Here is an 18331-nt window from a genome sequence, read left to right as displayed (position 1 = left end):
TATCCTTTTTGTCAGTTACTCTGCACTGACACTTCTTTTTACTTTAACTCTCAGTGCCATGAAACTTCTGCAACTCCCCAACTCATGCATGAATAATACCTGCCATTCAAGAATATTTTTCACAGCATTCAAGGCACTAAAAATCCTGAATTGTGCTAGATTTCAAACTATAAATTCAGTCTTAAAAACAGATTGTGAGGCAGCTGGTTATCTCTGCAATGTTGATATTATGAAATGGCAAAATATTTTAATATGATGGAAAGATATCATTAATGATAGCTTATAAGCATGTATGGTGTTCACTTTAATTAGTCATTTGCTGCAGTCACACTGCCATCATCTTTATGATAATCAAAGCTGCAACAGCCACTTGATTTCTGCCTCCTGCCCTCCCAGCCCAGGGACACCACAACATCAGTAAAAAGCTGGGGTAGGGTTCTCACATAAATTAGATTCCATGGATTAACCACTTAACTGATAGTTTAAAATTTTTCCCTGTAAAGGAATGTGGAAGTCAATATTCTTTCCTGTAGTCTTATGTTAAAAACCTAAACATGGCTTCTCTATTTTTTTTTTCAAAAAATTAACATTTTTTCACAACAACTAGATCATATTTTTTTGCCTAATGTAACCTGTGCTACATTTTGCTATGGTTACTCATTTGCCCCTGCTGAATTTAGTCCTTTCTCTTGATAACATTCTTGCTGCTAAAATCTCCCCTGGAGACCTCCAAATACACCTAAAGTGCACCAGATGAAAGGCAAATTCTGGGGCCATCCCAGACACCTTGCAGAATAATCCCAGGATGTGTTTTTACATTATTTGGTAGGTGCTGGTGAACCATCAGGAGCCTTACATGAGCTCACCCTCTGACTGGAGGGTTTGGAACCCATCCTAAACCCTGTTTGAAGTTCACTGCTAAATTTCACCACATTTCTGCTTAAATAATACAAACTCGTATCACCCAAAATGCAAGAGGGTGGCTACAATTAATTATTTCTTTTACTGCATAGGATGCACTGTGGCCAAAGAAAAGAGCTACAAAGTGCTTATCTTAGGCCCTTGCTTTTGGCCACCAAAGGGCAAAATCTTTTGTTCATGAAGGCAAATGTGGAGGCTGTGTGGGCACCCTCTGCTGCAGTGTGAGCCCAGATCACCCTGCTCACTGTGCTGCCATTGCCTCAGACATGTAAGGGAGGAGTTAGCACCACACTGATCACTGTAATAAACAGAATTTTAACAGTAAAACATTCCAGAAACATTCCTCAACCAGTCATGAAGGAAGCACAGGCTTTAGTCAGTGCCTTATTTTCATGAATTACTGTCAATTGTGCTGTCCCAGCCTATTCCCGTGTGTGTTTGGGAGTTCTGCTGTCCACTCGTTGGGATAGAGCCAAGACAGCAGGTAAAGAACTGGATGCAATTAGACCTTTACAACCATCACCAACCCTCTGGATGACTCTGACCTCCTCATTTTAGCCTTGGATGGTTGTGCTTTCCTTTGGGGACTGGGTGACCTCTCTGTGGCAGGCTGCCCATCCTTTCAGCACCATGCCATGCCAGGGCCCCTCGCTGTCACCTCCCTGTGGCTGACCACACACGGCCAGGTGAAGTCCATTTCCTAAGCTCGCTTGTTTTCTGTCATTTTTGCCACACAGGGTGAGAGCACACCCCTGGGGAATCAGCTGTAATCCTCTCGTTCGTGTTTGCCATTAGGTGTCAGTGTGACAACAACCACGGTATACAAAGGCTGCGCTGGGGTGTGCAGGGACACCACCCCCCATCCTAAACTTCTCATTGTCCACTCGGGGAAAATACAGCGTGAAACCGAGGGGAAGGAAAGGCCGGAGAAAGCAATCAACATTTTATTTCCGGGTGCTTTTCCATCACCTAATTGAAATTATTTACTAACAGATAAGTCTGTTTGCATTTCATTCAGCGTGTCTCAGGTTCCCGGTGCTGCAGTTGTCAAAGAAGGGTAATATTGACAAAACCAGAAGAGTTTCTGCACACACTGATCTCACCCTCTTTTGGGGCAAAAGAAACAGTCAATATTATCAGTAATTTGCAGTCAGCAGGAGGTAAACTGCTTTGCCCAGTGCAAATGTTAAATTACTTGTGTGAGTTGAAGCCTGACAATATTGGTGCTTATAGATGAGTCTTTCACAAGTTGTTTAAAATACTGTATTAGAAATTACAACTTGAAGTCCACTCATTCCAAAGAGAAGAATAAAAAACTTTAAAAATTGTTTTAAAGGAATTTTTTTTGTCCGAAATAGTGCGGGTTTTTTTGGTGTATCAGAGGTATGCATGATGAAGAAATAGTAAAATACACTAGTGTATTAAGAAGTTGAAATTGTTTTTAAAGAAAGCTTCAGGCACTTCCCAAAACATAGCAAACAGTTTCTGGTTGTATGGGAGTTTTAAAAGTTTTAAAATTAAAATCAGGGTTTAGTGGGGGGGAAAGTATTTTTAGAAGATAATTAATTTATAAAATATTCTCCAGTAGCAGTATTCAGAATACTTGAAGTACTCGTAGGATAGCCTCTTTTTTGGCCTTATATTTGGAAATGCAAATGTTTTCACCTTTAATCAGATTTTGATCAGGTCAATGTAATGGTTAAACCAGCTTGGCCTTCACCAGGACCAGGGAATCTGTTGTGCCAGAGGATCATTGGGATTCAGCTTTGCCTTCACCTTTTCTGCTTTGAAAGGGAACAAGTTCTGAGTGTGGCTTAAATTTCGTGGTGTTTTTCTTTATACTGATAGATTAAATCTCAAGCAGCACCATGCTGCTGTGATAAGCATCTGAGCAAGCTGGCTTTTCTTTTCCCTCCTTCCAGATTTCTAGTAACTCCATGGCACTGGAGTGGTTATTCTTGAGCATGCACTGCACAGCCCAGGGTAATCCAGCCAGAACAAGAATACTCAGGTACCATCTCTGCTACAATTCCCCATGATGGGCAGTTGCAGGTCTCTTCATGAGAGCAAAGCCTTCCAAAATTTGGTAGCCATGCCCCTCTTCAATTTGGAGATGGGAAATGAAAAACTAATGTGCCAATTTGATGTTGTCCTTATAACAGATAATTATAGGCTTTAGGAATAGAAAAGATGCCTGATTAAATGGCTCCAGCCATCTGCTATTGCAAGACTCTGAAGTAATCCTTGACCATTTTCATATTAAGAGCTGCCACGAAGATGTTCTCCCACTGCTTATGCCACTCAGCTTGCCTAGAAAGCTGTCTCCTCTGCTCTAGCTTACTGGCATCCCAACTCACTTTTGCTTTGTATTATTCTAAATAGCAGTGATTAAACCTTTATATCAGTGCTGTTGGGGGGGCGGGGGGCTTGAAAGTAGAACACATCTATTTTGACTTCAGAAATATAAATTGAAGAGATCCTTATTTTCACATGTGGTTTCAGATCAGGTTCTTCTTCTTCTTTTTTGTGGTACAAAGGGAGCAGATGAAAAGCCGGCTAGGCAAGCAGTTTCAAAAACCCCAGCACTGGGCACTGTGGCTGCTTGTACCCCTGCTCCATTGGGGGTCCCAGGGGAGGCATAAGAGCCTCAAGGGCCAAGCACAAGCTGCTCACATAACACTCTGCCTCAGCTGGTTTAGGTGAGCCCAAAGGTAATTTTGCTGGTTTTGAAGCAAAATCCTTAGTCAAATAGACCTGAAAGCAGCAGAGAGCTGTAAGCCTGCTTTACCCTGAGCATTGTTCTTATAGAGAGTGTTGCTTCAACCAACTCTTTACAGATCAGAAAATATCCTGGTGCCAGGATCCTCCCTGCAATGGGCTGAGTTCCCAACTGCAGCCTAAACCAGTCCAAAAATGTGCCAGAAAACACAAGGAAGGGTTTCCACCTGAAGCCAGAGAAGAGACAGAAGGAGCAGAGTCAGGCTGTAAGGAAGGACTATAAGGGCACAGGAATAACCAGGTAGAAGTAACCATCGCTGAGTGATGCACATCTGTGTGAGGAGGACTGTGTGAGAAGGTGGTGGCATGTAAAGAATGAAAAAGATCACTGCTGCAATGCAGGAAAGTGGAAAGATGCCTTTGTAAGGGCAAATTTTTCCCATTGAACATTAATTGCTTTCCATGGATACAAAATGCACTTTAACTGATAAAAGGAGTGGCTGACAAGCAATGCTGTATTTAACAGATATCAGAGAATGCAATGTAGGTTAATTACCTTCCCTTAAAATGAATTTTTTTCTCCCAAAGAGGTGAGCCTCTGTTTGAGACAGAAGCTAATCTCCAGACTCCTGTTGTCTACTTCAATGAAAAGAGGAGTGAGAAAGGGAATGAAATGGAGTGGTGAGGAGACACCAGCAGGAGCCATGGTGACTTTTTTCCCCCGGCACTGAGGCATCAGTTTTTTGCATTGCTTCCCATGGACTTTCCTCTTTGGTTACCTTCAGAAGCACAAGCAATGCCAGGAACTGCCCACAGCTCCCTCCATGGCTTTGGGCTTCCCAAGCGGTGTCCGCAGTCGCTGCTCCTGCTGACACAGTTTATTTAAATAGGCAGGAAGAAAGTATTGGTGTTTGCAGGAGGCGGTGTATAGTGTAAACTACTTCTGTGAGGTTTTAAAAAGAAGAAACGCTCTGGTATTCCTGCCACTCTGTAATTGAGGGATATCAGTCAGGTTTAGATCTTCCCAGGGAGTGGAAGGAACAGCCTGGGAATGAAAAACCCACTGTTCCTGCAACGTTGCATTTCCCCTCCAACAGGGCACATGAAGTGTAGTGTGTCCCCTTTCCAGAGCTGTTTTCCTCTAAATCAGTTTCTTCTAGTGGGAAGGTGTGGGAAGGAAAGTATCAACCCATCAGTTGGGGTTTTCGGTGCCAACAGGGTCACATCAGCTTCTTAAAGCCTTTGGGCACCCAAACCACCGAATGCGCTGGTGGTTATCAGCAAAGCACTGCAGCAGGTGAGTGACAGGATGCAAATATCAGGGAGGACCTGCTCCTGTGTCTGCTTCAGTGCCTTTTCAGCCACACCTTTCTGGTAAATTGTAAAATGTCGGTCAGGGCACTCTGGAGATGGGTCAAACGAGGCGTGCTCACACCCCAACTTCTTTTATGTCCTCGTGCCTTGAGGTGCATTTAGAAAATGCATCCAAGGTTTGTCTTATGTTGTAGGATTTAGCCAAGAGACACTGAGCAGAGCACTGTATAAGTGTCATTAAGAGAGTTTAGCAACAGGATAGTCTGTGATTCCAGATTCCAGGATACCCTTATGCATATCCTCTGTGTGTGTGGTGTATATATATATATACATATATAAAATGTGTGTCTGTCTGTGTATATATATATATGTGTGTGTGTGTGTGTGTCTGTATGCAAGCAGAGTTTGCAAATATACACATCACCATAAAGTTTGAGGGTTTGCAGGTTGAAAACAACATGTTGGTACCAGCTGTGTAGCATGTTTTCTATGCATGGCATCAGTGTTGCTGATTTTCTATGCAGAGACACACACAGACCCCATAAAAACTTGGCCCTCATTTTATGAAAACTTACCTGAGACATTACCAACTTAGTATCCTAAAGTCAGTACTTTTAAAGAGACTGAAAAAGAACATGTAAGAATTTTAAGTTTTGGTACACATTAAGCTTGTTAATACCAGAGTAAGTTTAGTTCACACAACCTTCCAGCATGAGTAACATTTTTTTTTTCTGTGAAACTCAATGACTACAAATACATTAGTCCTGCAGAGGTTAGAAAGCAATGCTGGTTTATAATTTGGGTTTTATTTACAGGTAGTATTCCCATTTTTCATTATTTGGATTAGGCAACTAACTGGTCACAGTCTTTTAATGAAGTTTTTCTTCATTAAAAGAAAAAGAAAAATCTCTCCTTTTAATAGGTGTGTGCTTCACACTTTTCAAACTTCAATAGCATAGAATTTTTCACTTGGTCAGAAAGCTGATTTAATTTGCTGCTAGGTTAAAGGTTTCATTTTTACGTCCATGAATTCTCAAATTAAATTCAGTGCATTGCTTAAATTTCTAGCTGCAGTGCATTTAGCCTAATTGCTTTGGTAAGTTGGGTGCTTAGTAACTCCTACTTCTCTGAATTTTCATCTTTAAAGGCCAGCAAAATAAGCCTGAGGGCCACAGGTGGGCTAGCCTGCTCTTTGGGATTCACCTGTGGGGTCTTTGGATATCTCTTCCAGTCTGACTGCATCCTCAGACCATATCTGATGAGGCTGTTCTGCTGACAAGGGAGAGCATTTAAACACCTGTAGGTTTTAGCTATTTAAGCCCAAATCAGTTTTGAAGCAACAAGAAAGGCTGAACAAAATGGTTCAGATTTCAGTCAGTTGTCAACTAAATGTGTGCACTGGGCCTTTAAGTATTTGGCCAGACACATCTTGATTGCTTGGCTTTTGTTTTCACCCTTGGAAAGTCAGCTGGATAATGCCCTGTAGCCAAAGTCTATTCTGTGATGCTGCAAGTGGGCTGGGCTGGGGGTGCGGGGTGGGGGGAGTGTGTGTGTGGGGAGGGGGGGCTCCAGGTGAAGGGAGAATTAACCAAAACCAGACTTATATTCATGTATTTCCAAATTTTTTGTAAGCCAAGGTTTTTGCAGTCATTTTCAGCTTTCTTGCCACGTTAAATGCAAAAATCATAGGGATGTAAAATGATCCCAGCAATGCAATCTCTAAGGTGGGCTCTTTTTGGGGACACATCACAATGCAAACAGGGAGGTAATGGAAACAGTCGAGGAAACTTCCACCACCGGCACCCTCAGAGGCAAGCCCTGAGTGTCTCATTTTTTCCTCTTTGTTTACAGTATTTTTAAGGCTTTGAGTTCTCACGCAACATATATGTCATTAAATGGCTGATTCCTCTTTGCACACGTTGTTGTGATGGCCTGTGGCAACCTGAATTAATTGTTTCAGTAGTTGATGGTGGTTACTAGCAGTAATTATTATAATTTGCATTTATAAAAACTTCTTTCATCTAAGGATCTCAAAATGCTTTTGCACACATTTAATTAAGCTTCACAACATCCTGTGAGGTAAGTGTCAAGAGTGTTGTTATATCCATTTTTACACGGGTTTCTCCAAGAAAACAAGGTCAGTCTCTAACGTGACTGGTATTTGGTTCACATCACTTGCACAGGACAGGTAGCACGTCTGCAGGAATTAGGAATGCTGATCTAGGTCACTGTGCATCTCCCACAGAGCTCTTGCTGCTGCCACACTGTGTGGACACACGCACCAAGCCATGGCAAGCATGTGATTTCCAGTCTCAGGTGGCCCTTTCCCTCTCAGGAGCACTAGAGCAGCAGAAAAGTCTTGGGAAGAAAAAGAGATAAACACCCAACAGGATGCACAAGATGAAAACCCACCTTGCAAAAAAATCTGTTCTTTCCACAACTTTCTACCTTAGCATTTAAGCCTCTCTTTGCAGTCTGCACACAGCGAGACGCATCTGCTTTAGCCAGAGCCAAGAAAGCAGCTGCAGGCAATGTAAAGTCACCCTTCAGCAGCCACTCACCTGCTCTAGAAGAGGCTGCACACACTTCACCTCCACCCCCTACCAGCCTTAGACCCAACCCTATGGGCAATCAGCAATTCTGAGCTCTACTAAATCCTAGATTACCACTTGACAGATATTTAAAAGTGAGGATCAACCAAAGTAAAAGAGACTTGGATCTTGGGGGACAGCAGCTTTCAAAAGCTCATTTCTTTTTCAAACATATGACTATGTTGTTTAAATTGAACCTAGCTCTCTGTAAGGTCTGTTGATCACCATAATAGCCCTGAGGAAGATAGGTCTAAGTAAGTGCTTGCAAATTGAGTAAGGAGTCCCAGGCCATACCTTCGTGAGTTCTTTAGCATCCTCATCAATTTATGTTTACATGTGGCAATGACCAGATTAGCCATTTGGAAAGAACTCTGCCTGTGGATGCACTTATTCCAAAATAAAAGCCACTTTGCTTTTCTAAATTAAGTGCACTTACAGGTAGAGAATGATTATTCTGAATAACATAAGAAAGAAATTTCATTCCCAAGTAGGCTATTGAGCAGAAATATTCTGAAATAATCTGTCTAATTTCTCATGTTGATGCTTTTTAAGGCACAGACAAAGTCACAGAGTTAACAACCAATTTTGTTTTCAATCCATTGTTTTCTTGGAGAGGGTGTGCCAGTGCAAGGCAGGAGCCAGAGATTCCTTTCAGTTTCCCTGAGTCAATGTACAGGATTTATTCTGGTCCATGTCTCTCTTCTGGAGGGAGGAATGCCTGGCAGCCAGAGGAATGTCTAGCACAAGAACACACATAATTTCATTTTACCTGGTGCTGTCTTACTTAACTTTCATCAGAAATGGGACAGTCATTGGTCTAAGCCTGCATTTTCACTGAAGCTTTCTTCTGCTTTTTTTCTCCTCCAAACTTGTTCATGCCTGCTGTGGCACAGAAAAGAAAATTATGGCAGCAACCATACTTGACATGCATGACAGAACACAATGCCATGGGAATCCCAGCATCAGGCCCTCAGAGGAGTTTTTATTGCTGCCACCAGAAAGTTTCCAATAACTTCAAATGAGTATTTTTGGGCTGTTTCTTTATTTGGAGGGGAGGGGGGAGGTAAAAATTCTCCTTGTGTTATCTCATATTGCAGAAACTGAGACTTGATGGGTACTACATTATCCTTTTTGGACCTCAGTCACTCCAAAAGATTCAAGATGAACTCTGCCTGCCCAGGCACCAGAGTCAGTGCCCCAGGGAATTTCTTCATATCTAAGGGATGTGCAGGATGTGTACTCGCATGCCCTTGCTGCCTCTCAGCTCTAGCTGTACATGCAGTTTTGCTTTAGGAACCTGTACCTCCAGTATTGCAATATCTTCTTCAGTCTCTGTCATCAAGAGTTTAAATACAGTTCAGATCAGTGTTAGTGGCCCAGCTCCAAATGAGGAGAATTGCTGCAATTCGTTATCTTGACAAATTAACTGGTCTGAGGCAATTCCTTTTTGAGAGAGATACAATTACCTAACTCTTGAACTCTAGCCTTGCTCCAATGCTATGGCATAGTTATGCACCTGCTCAAAAAGTGTGGCTACTACTTTCCCATCCATAAATACAATTCTTGCACTAGGAGCTGATTTAAAAAAAAAGAAAAAATAAAGGCTTTCTGAGGTGCCAAGGTGGCTGGTTGCACAGGGGAGGGACAATATGGGGAAGGCAAGGTCCTTGTCACCAAACCACGAGAGGAGGGGCTGGCACAGAGAGTGTTCTATCAGAGAAATGAATCACCACTTGTCCCATCCTCTGTTTTGAATCCAGCTTCCTGATCCAGTGGAAGAAGGTGGCTTTCCTGCTCCCAATGCACCACATGGAAAAGAGTAGCCTATTCAGACCTAAAGCAGATTTTTTTTTGGGGGGAAAAAAAAATCCAAGGGATTTAGGCAAAATTTTCTATCCTTCAGTCCTTCAGTCTTTATATAACTGGTGGAAAATGGGTTGCCATCAGCACTCCACTCCTGATGTGGACAGGGGCTGGTGCTCCTGGGAATGCAGAGTGACCTCCAGCCTTGCCCTCACCTCCTGGCCTTGAGGACCAGCTCCTTTCTGCCTTTTCTACCAAGCAATGAAAACAGATCCACAGTTACACATTGTTCTTCCAACCCAACGTGGGCAGATGCACTTCTCATCCTCTTCCCTGTGGAAAGCAACTCCTTTTGCCCCTCAGCCATAGCTCACCTGTGGGCATCATCTTTCCTTGTAAAAGGGCTCCCAGATGCTGAAAGATATTCCTTAACCATTCTTTTGAACCACTGCCTTTTGGAAACTGTTTAGGATAAAGCCGTCCGGCAGAAGGCTTGTGTTTGCCTAGAGCCTCTTTGTATGGACTTGGTGGCTGGGAGTTTCCTTGAGCTCCTCTTTGAACTCCAAGCCTTCAGCATCCAAAACATTTAACCCTCAATTTCTTTTCTGCTTTATCAGTTTGGCCAGCTTCCAGCTGGCAGCATTCATTTGCAGGCTCCCATTCTGCATCTCGTGTTTGCAGATTTGTCTTTTCCAATTAACCCCTTGAAATGGTTTTCTTCTCCCCGGAGCCTACCTGCCTCCGGTCTGGCCGGCACTTCTCCCTGCTCTGGATGCCCGAAGGGCAGGAGGCGGGAGTGGAGGAGCTGGGTCCCCGAGCTGGAAGTGCCAAGCAGAGGGTGTGCCCCACGCCCGGGCGGCACGGAGAGCAGCTGAAGGAACACGCAGGTTCGGCAGTGCCGGCTTTGCCCGTTGTGGGTTGGGGCTTGCAATGCCGGAGGCGCTTCTGCCTCTGCGGAGTCTCTGGAGCATCACTTATGAATAATGAGATCTTCCCTGAATGCTTTCGCTGGGATGCTCGGGAGCACGCGCCCACATTTCCACTGCTGCAGCCTTCTCCCCAAACAATGGGAATGTCTCTGCTCGCCAGCAGCTCTTCCACAGCTTTGTTTTAGAACAGCTATATCTAGAGAGTCACCTAAAATTAAAAAAAAACAACAACAACAACAACAAAGAAAAATAAAGACTGTGTGTCTAAAGCATCACTTACCAAAGACATTGCCTAGTCTCCAGCAGTGTCTTCCCTCCTGTGCCTGCTGTAATTGCTGAGCAGTAGCAGCTCTAGGTTGCTCATCCTGGCACTCCAGCTGGTTCACAGGCATGCACAGGGAGGGGAGAGCTGCTCACCCACTGCCAGGATTGCCCGGCAAACTTCACACGGGCTGGGAAACCCGATAACATCTAGAGGTGCAGATCTCTATTGCTGAGACACCAGTCAAGCCTTTGAAGTGAGACAGGCTGGAATTGAAGCAAATCCTTGGTTGTTCAGTCCCTTCCAGCTGGAGACTCACCACGGCTTGGTACTACCACATCTGGATCACCCTGTAAGACACACCTTTTTTTTTGTTTTGTTTTGGTTTTTTAATTAATTAATATTGGCACTGCTGGGGTAGTTCCTAAGGAACCTGATTACTTAGGCTCCAGGGAGATATAAAATTAACTATTCAGGCTGTATAGCGGTTAGCTTAATTTTGTGTATGATTCTAGCAGAGCAAACGAGTAGTAGAGATGGAAATCTCAGCCAATGTTAATAAAGACTCAGCATTTCCATTTGCAGAAAGTTTTAAAACCAGATTTCACAGCAAGCTGCAGAAAACTGCTAAGTGAAGTGTAACTGTCTACACTACCAAAAAAGCAACAAAACAAAGCAGTTGTTTATAAATGTTAGCTTCTTCTTTAGTTTTATCACATAACTTTTATATTAATTCTTAAATTTCCTGGCACACCCACTAAAACAGTTTTACTGCTGCTAATACCTCTACTACCCAACTTGTGAAATAATGAGCTCTACTAGTAGTGATTGAAATACCTTATCTTCTCAGGCATCAAATTGTTAAACAACAGAACTGGGAGATATTCAGATTTAATTTCAGGAATGATCTTATCCAGCTCTCTAAACAGTAACAGCTGCTCTCAATGAGTTTTAGAAGTACTACAAAACCAATATTTCGACAATTTGTATTTGTCAAATGCAAACATGTCAGCCTTGGGAATTAACAAAACAACACAAAAATAATCTAAAAATAAAAATCCATGGAAAACTAGCCCAGAAAAAGCAAAGAAGTTTAGAGTTACATTTTTCCACACTCACAAACAAAGCTCTGTGTTTTCCCTGCAGGAATTTGTTGAAACAAAGCAATTTTATTAAAATAGGTTTATTTAGAAAGACAGTTTTCAGAAGAACAATTGTAACCAGAAAAAAGAGCTGACCACACTCAAATCAGCAATGGAAGTTCCCAGTGATTTTGATACCAGAAGAATTGTATACTTGTAGAATTGTGAAGAATTGTGGCTTTAGAAATAGCTTTATGTAGTTTGAGAAAACCTGGGATAGAATTAAGTTATAATAACTTGGTAATGTGTGAAATCCTGCTCAATCTCATGCCTCTAAAAAAATCAGAGTATCTGCCTTTAAAAAAATCCCTAAAATGTCATAAAATCATGACAGCTTGCTTGCAACAGGTAAAAAATAAATACTTAATTTTTAAAAAGTCATTGCTTAATAGGAGGAGATATGAATTTATTTACATAGAATTAGCTGTTCAAGTAAAAAAATTAATTTGTTTAAATGCCTAGGAGAAAGAAAATGTGATTGTCAGTAAAGTCTACAGTTTTACAGCACTCACTTGAATTAACTACTTGCATTTCTTCAGACCCTTGATTAGTTTCTCTCAGAAAAACGCTATTTACCTCTTTTTTTTTTTTAGTAAAACAGCAATGTGGCTGAAGTCTGTGTAGTTCACTGGGAGTTCATTGGGATATATTTGCAATTCCTGAAGCAAAAAAGTGATATTTTATCTTTAGAAAGAGTTACATTTTTTTGAACTTATTGAATTTTCCAGAGATCAGCATGAAGAGTTCTGATTAAATGCTTGCTTCAGCGTTTTAAAGGCTCCTTGTGTCCCTGTTGCCTAAGGAGGTCGTACACGAGGATTGCTCTGTAAACATCAGATTGTACAGAATTGGCTCTGCACACCATGCCAGGCACACAAAGAGGAAGTCAAATGGCTTATCTCTCACTTATCAACTAGTTTATTTTTCACGCCCAAAAAAGGCTGCTACAAGAGCAGCTGCTACTTTGTAAATAATTTAATGGCTGCTGTTAAGTAGAGCTGTCAATTTTGCAAACAATATTAAAAGGAGATTTTCGTTTTACCACGGATTTGCACGTTTTGAAATGCGTTTTTATCCCTGAAAGTCCAGCGCAGGATCCTGGAGAATGGAAACAGCTTCCGATTTGCAGACACAGATTCAGAAGAGAATAGACATGTTTAAATAATGACAGATGTGTGGGCAGGCAAGGCGTGATATCTCATCACCTGCATGCATTTCCCAGAGAGCATCCTGCTCATTAAAGCATGGGACAACTTTCAGTGGACTTGTAAAGAAAGGTATTTGACATGTGTGAGATGTAGCAACAGCAATTACCACCGAATTTTGGAAATGTAGAATATACAGGTCACTGTATGGTTGGGTGTACACAATGCTATCCCAATATTTATCACGACAAATGGGATTTAAAAAAAATATTTTTAGCACAAAAGATTCATATTCTTGCATCTGGTAAATTACTTTAATGATGAAACCACAACATTAGCACAATACCAACTCTCAAATTTTTGAAATTCAAATTCAGATTGAAATCCCCAGTTCTTAACATGTTAAGCAAATAGTAGTTTAGAATTTAGACAGCAAGAGTTTATTGTGCAATAAAGCAAAGGAGTATCTCGGATTGCCTGAATATAAAATCTTAGGTGAAACTTAAGATCTCTCCAGTGCTAGCACAAAGTCAGGTCTCTATCAAGCACCAAACACTAGCCAGAGCCCTCATCTAGATGTGAGGACCACCACCCTCTCCCAGCTCTGTGGCATTGTTGCCAAAATCCTTCCCTTTCTAATTAAAAGTGGGATATGTTGCCTCTAGTTTGGGAAGGGCTGTGTTGTTTAAACAGTGTTCCTTGCACATTTGTTTTTCCTGCTTTAGCACTTCTCACGGGGAACAGAGTCCATTTCCCACAACAAAAATATTTATTTCTTTATAACTCATATCTGATTGTTTTGTGGCTTTGAACCACTCCTGGCATCCACACTGCAGCTGTATCCCCAGACCACAATAGGTTCAATGCTCATAACTGTTTTAACATATCAGATATTTATTTTAGATATGAAAGTGCAGAGAAATCTATTTGCACTCCTGTGGGTAAGAACCCTGCTCTTCCCCTGGTTTTGTGCTTGCAGGTGGCAGACTCCTCTGTTTTCCATGAGGTTTCCATGGATCCAGTAGCATTATTTAACAAGGTGTAGCTGTGCTAGATCCACAGCACAAAATATCAGCCACTGACCATGCTATAATGAATTGCTCATAGCATTCATATATTAGAAATATGGCCCCCAAGGACTCTATACATCCAAATTGTAGCCCAGTCCACGTTAAAAAGCTCCTGGGTACCCCCTGGAGCACATGCATGAGTTACACTGAAGGGTTTGGTGTGAGGACTGGGATTTACTCAGTGCTGGTTCTCAGCAGGGACAAAAAACCACAAATCACTAGTGTGATGGAAAGAGATCAAGAAAAAGTTGACCCAGTTCTAATTTGTTTCTTTTCTCAGTACACCCTCCTCGTTCAGCATCTCTCAGGGTTTTTATGTTCTGAAATGTCCCCACTCCTTGGAGCTGGGTCAGCCTCAGGAGTGGTGGCTCAGGAGAAGTCATGGGCATCATATATTGGTGAAAGTTTGTAGCTTTAAGGGGGTAAATTATTTAGGCCTTAGATGTTACTGAGTAAGTGGAAAAAGAAAATAAAGAGAAAAGAAAAATGAATTACAGATGCTCAGCTCACACTGTTCATCTGAGCTTTGACATATTGCGAATTCAAAGGCTTAACATTCTGTTTCCTAACAAACTCTGGCCAAGTCATGAGGGAGGCTCTTCAGGACCAAAGACTCCATTCTAGGTGGGAGCACAGCAGTGAGAGCTGTGTTCCAAAGCAGAGGCTGTCAAAATTTGTGCCACAAGACCTGCAGTGGTTTTTGCCTAATTATTCTTTTTCTCCATCAACAGGAATTTTGTTTAAGCCCTTTCCCAGAGCTCTTTCTGTGTATGAAAAGCAGCTTCTCACAAACTTTTATAAGTTCTCAATACTGTTCCTCTCATTCTCTTGGCTTGTCATTCTGCAAGGTTCCAAGTAGAGATCTCCAGAGAAACCTCCCTTACTTGCCTGGATTTGAATTCCTGAGATTAAAGCATTGCCTGTACACTTGTATTCTCTTCTGCTTTTATTTCTCTTCGGATTCTTTTTTTAAAGATGGAGGAGAAGTTGCACCAGTGCTGGTTTAGCACCTGTATTTATTGTAGTGTGGTGTGCATGCTTGAGGCGTGCTGCCTTTGACCGAGTTGGCCATTTTCAACCATTCCCCACACTGGGGAATGGCTGAAAATGTGGGAAGCAGCAGCACAGACAGACAGCATCAGCTACCTGGGAAAGCCAAACCTTGCCACACTTCACCCTCCCTCACACCACAGATGCCAGTAATATTTAGGTGGCATGAAGAGTAGGAATAGTCCACAGCAATCCCACGGCACTGGATTTTTAAGGCTCAGAGGTTCAGAAAGGCTTACGAGGAGATTTGCCCTCCTAAGCCAGTTCTGGGTCTCCAGACAAAATGTAAACCAAGAGCGTGGCAACACCCGCCAGACTTACATCTCCCCGCTGCCCACGGTGCCACCGTGGGTATCCTGCAGATCAGCTTACACAGGATCCAAGAAGGCAGAGAACAAGGGGACAAGAACAGGATTAGAGGGGGGAAAATGCAAAAGGGTCTTATGATTTTGAGAAAAATCTTTTAAAGTCTTTATCTGTAACAGGATTTTTTTCCCTTAATCCAAACTCTGCTAGCCCGCGGTTTGATTAAATTATTTATTTATTTATTTTAGGTCTCACACCTAGAATATGCATTTCTTCCTCTATATTTTTAAGTGGTTCAGATATTTTTAAACAATTTCCATTACTAGAGGGCTCAGACTAGAACTTGTGAATTGGATGCTCATGCTTCACCTACTGAACACTTCAGGCCTTAATTGTAAACCAAAATGTTTTAAAACATAAATTTAAAACATAAACAAATAAAACTAAGGGAAGTCTTTATTTTTAAAGGAAGGAGTTACACATAGTCCTCTGGGGAACTAGCCCAGTTGATAAGACTTTGATCCCTATGGCTCATGCAGCAGCCTTTGGCAGCCAGCTGGACCTTCTGTAGTTGACAATTTAGAGAATGTATTTCCTCCTTGCTGTCTACAGCCAATACACACTCTGTCTCTGTCTTTCAAAAACTCTTGGACCTGTTTCTTGTTGCTGGTCATTGGCTACTTGGCCTCCTTTTCAAGGGAAAAGCCAAGGGTGAAAGCTGTGGGTTTCCATTCAGTTTGATCCCTTGCATGAGAGGACACCCTTGTCCTTACGGGCATCCAAGGCAAACAGCTGGCAGCCTGCTTGGTACTTTCAGATGAAGTAACTGTGATACCATATCTTAACAGAACTTCTGGGGCAGTCAGATGAAGAAGACCCATCTTGTGAAGCTTTCCCTGACCAGTCTCCAGAGCAGGGAGGAGGATGCAACCCGCCTGCTCCCGGCCCTGCCGACAGACCGCCAGCGCCAAGCTGCTCCCACAGGTGAGTTGTGAATGGTTTCAAAATGAATGTTTGATAGTCTGAGCCTTCCTGACAACTGCAGCTGTCTGCAGTTATCATGACTGTAAACACGATAAAACATTAACACACTAAGAACTAAGAAAAACCTGGAAGGCCAGAGGATGCGGCATAGACACAATGAAATCTCCAGAAATGCAGACAGTTTGCAAGCTTTTAACACACACTAGCACAACCATTTTCAAATTAAATCATCTGGGCAAAGGCAGCTTTGCTTGTTGAATGTGGAGAAAAAAGAAATACAGCAATGAAAATGCAGCAAATTAATAGTTGCAGGTTAAAAACCTGAACATGATCTTTTAAAAACCTGACATGATCTTACAGATTTCTGTAAGCAGATCACTAGCCTGTAATCAAAATTCCTGGGAAGATCTTTCAAGACTGCCCTTCTTCTGAGGCTGATTAAAAACCTTGAACTTAGCTATGAGAGAAACAACAGTTTTAATAATTGGGATTTTTTTTTACAGCACTTTTGTTGCTAGTGAACCTGCACACCACCTTGCAAGGAATAGGAAATTAAAAAATAGAAATTAAAAAGAAACAGCTCTTCTGCAAAGATTGAAAAAGCATTTGTTTCTGTTATTTTTCTTGATAGAAAAGAAAAAAACAGGTATTTGTTCCCAGTGAGTATATCAATGTGTAGTATATAGACTTATTTTTATTTTCTATGCCTACTGTCTGTAGGAATGTTTTTAGAAAATCTGGTGTGAGTATGACATTGAAGTTCCACATTGCATTCATCTCAGCCATTTGTACATAACTGTGCTGAACACACAGTTCATTTTCTTCTTTCCTTCTCTTTCTGGAAATCTGTATGTTAATTAGTTTTCTGTCTCCCCTCACATGGGAACATTGAGTTTTTTCAGTATTCAGTGTTACATTCATTTTACCAGCTGCACACCATGAGTGAAGTGTTTATTTTATACCTTGCCTACAACTTTTAGGATACAGGACATTCTCTAAAGCTTTCAGAGCTATCTAATGGGTTTGGAGGTGGGCCTGGCTTTAAAAATACAGTGCACAGTTATTCCTTCTTAACTTTTGGGATGAAGATACCACCGACCTGATATGGGCAAATTACAAAGACAGTCTCCATGCTGGAGGCTGCATTGTCTCCAGAGGGCTCTCCAAGCGCTCCAATAAAAGGAGCACACCAGAGCCGGGACTAATCCCAACACGCCTCTGATCCCAAGGTATAAACACGCTGTCCTCCCTCCCTTTCGCTCACCTTTTTCCTTTCGGAGGTTGCTATGACTCACACATCTCTGGCAGTCCCACGTCTGCCTTCGTCAGGCGTCTCGGGAGAGAGGCTGAGAGCTCAACTTTGCCCCGATCACATTTGCCTGCGCCTACCCAGGTGGGTCACCATCAGTCGCTGAGCCTCAGGAGTGGTTCCTTGCAGTCGCCAGAGCTGCATAAACAGCTGGGTTTTCTCAAGGCTTTTGGTTGGAGAGCATAAAGCAAGCTGCCACCCGTGCACCAGCTCCTCCACCTGTGGACACCTGGAGATGCCGCTGACCTCTGCCGGGAGAGGCCGGAGATTTCGGTGGTCGTTTACAATGCTATGGAAGAAAACTTCTCACGGCTCTGCTGGCTGGCCACATCTGCTTGAAGCCTGCCAACAAGAATTTAGGTTTCGAAGGCACTCCCTTGTGACAACACCAGCCAGGTGGGAAGGTCACCTGCTGAGGCACAGGTGACTCCAACAACTTCTTCCCTGTGCTTAAAGAAAGCCACGGGTGGTTACAAGCACCCAGCTGTGGCTTGGTTTGCCTCCAGTTTCACAGAGTTACTCTTCTAAAATGCATCGGCTGCCACGTCTGCATCAGACTTCTTCATGTGAAGAAATCTCTATAAAGAAAGGAAGTTTTAATGTTGGGACCTTACATAAATAGGGCTGTTCTCTGTTCTATGGTCATTGCAGTGTTTCATCTCTCTGTCCCAGATACTCCAGCATTACCAGAGACTTCTGGGTTTGTAATTGGCTTCTTCTGGGTAGTAGTGGTTCTTTAAGTTCCTGTAAGAGATCACACCAGGACTTTGCAGTTGTTCAGCAAGAG

The 18331-nt window shown here is 42.4% G+C and overlaps 1 protein-coding gene across 10 annotated transcripts in view; it reads left to right on the top strand.

Moving 5' to 3' along the window:
* The window catches only part of WDPCP (WD repeat containing planar cell polarity effector), a 148313-nt gene that overhangs the window by 117797 nt on the left and 12185 nt on the right, over positions 1-18331 (top strand). For 8 of the 10 annotated variants that reach the window (XR_008430257.1, XM_053939605.1, XM_053939606.1 and 5 more), the window contains one exon: positions 16100-16235. Coding sequence is in view for 9 of the 10 variants with exons in the window: in XM_053939605.1 (XP_053795580.1) it covers positions 16100-16235 (136 nt within the window). In the remaining variant the exon portion in view is untranslated. Of the gene's footprint in view, positions 1-16099; positions 16236-16738; positions 16814-18331 lie in introns of those variants that run through there. The other 2 variants (XM_053939610.1, XM_053939608.1) reach the window with 1 other exon arrangement.

This window comes from Vidua chalybeata, chromosome 3 (genome assembly GCF_026979565.1).
Source record: "Vidua chalybeata isolate OUT-0048 chromosome 3, bVidCha1 merged haplotype, whole genome shotgun sequence".
Lineage (NCBI taxonomy): Eukaryota > Metazoa > Chordata > Aves > Passeriformes > Viduidae > Vidua > Vidua chalybeata.
The sequence above is the reverse complement of the archived record's forward strand: the minus strand, read 5'-3'. Positions and strand labels throughout refer to the sequence as shown.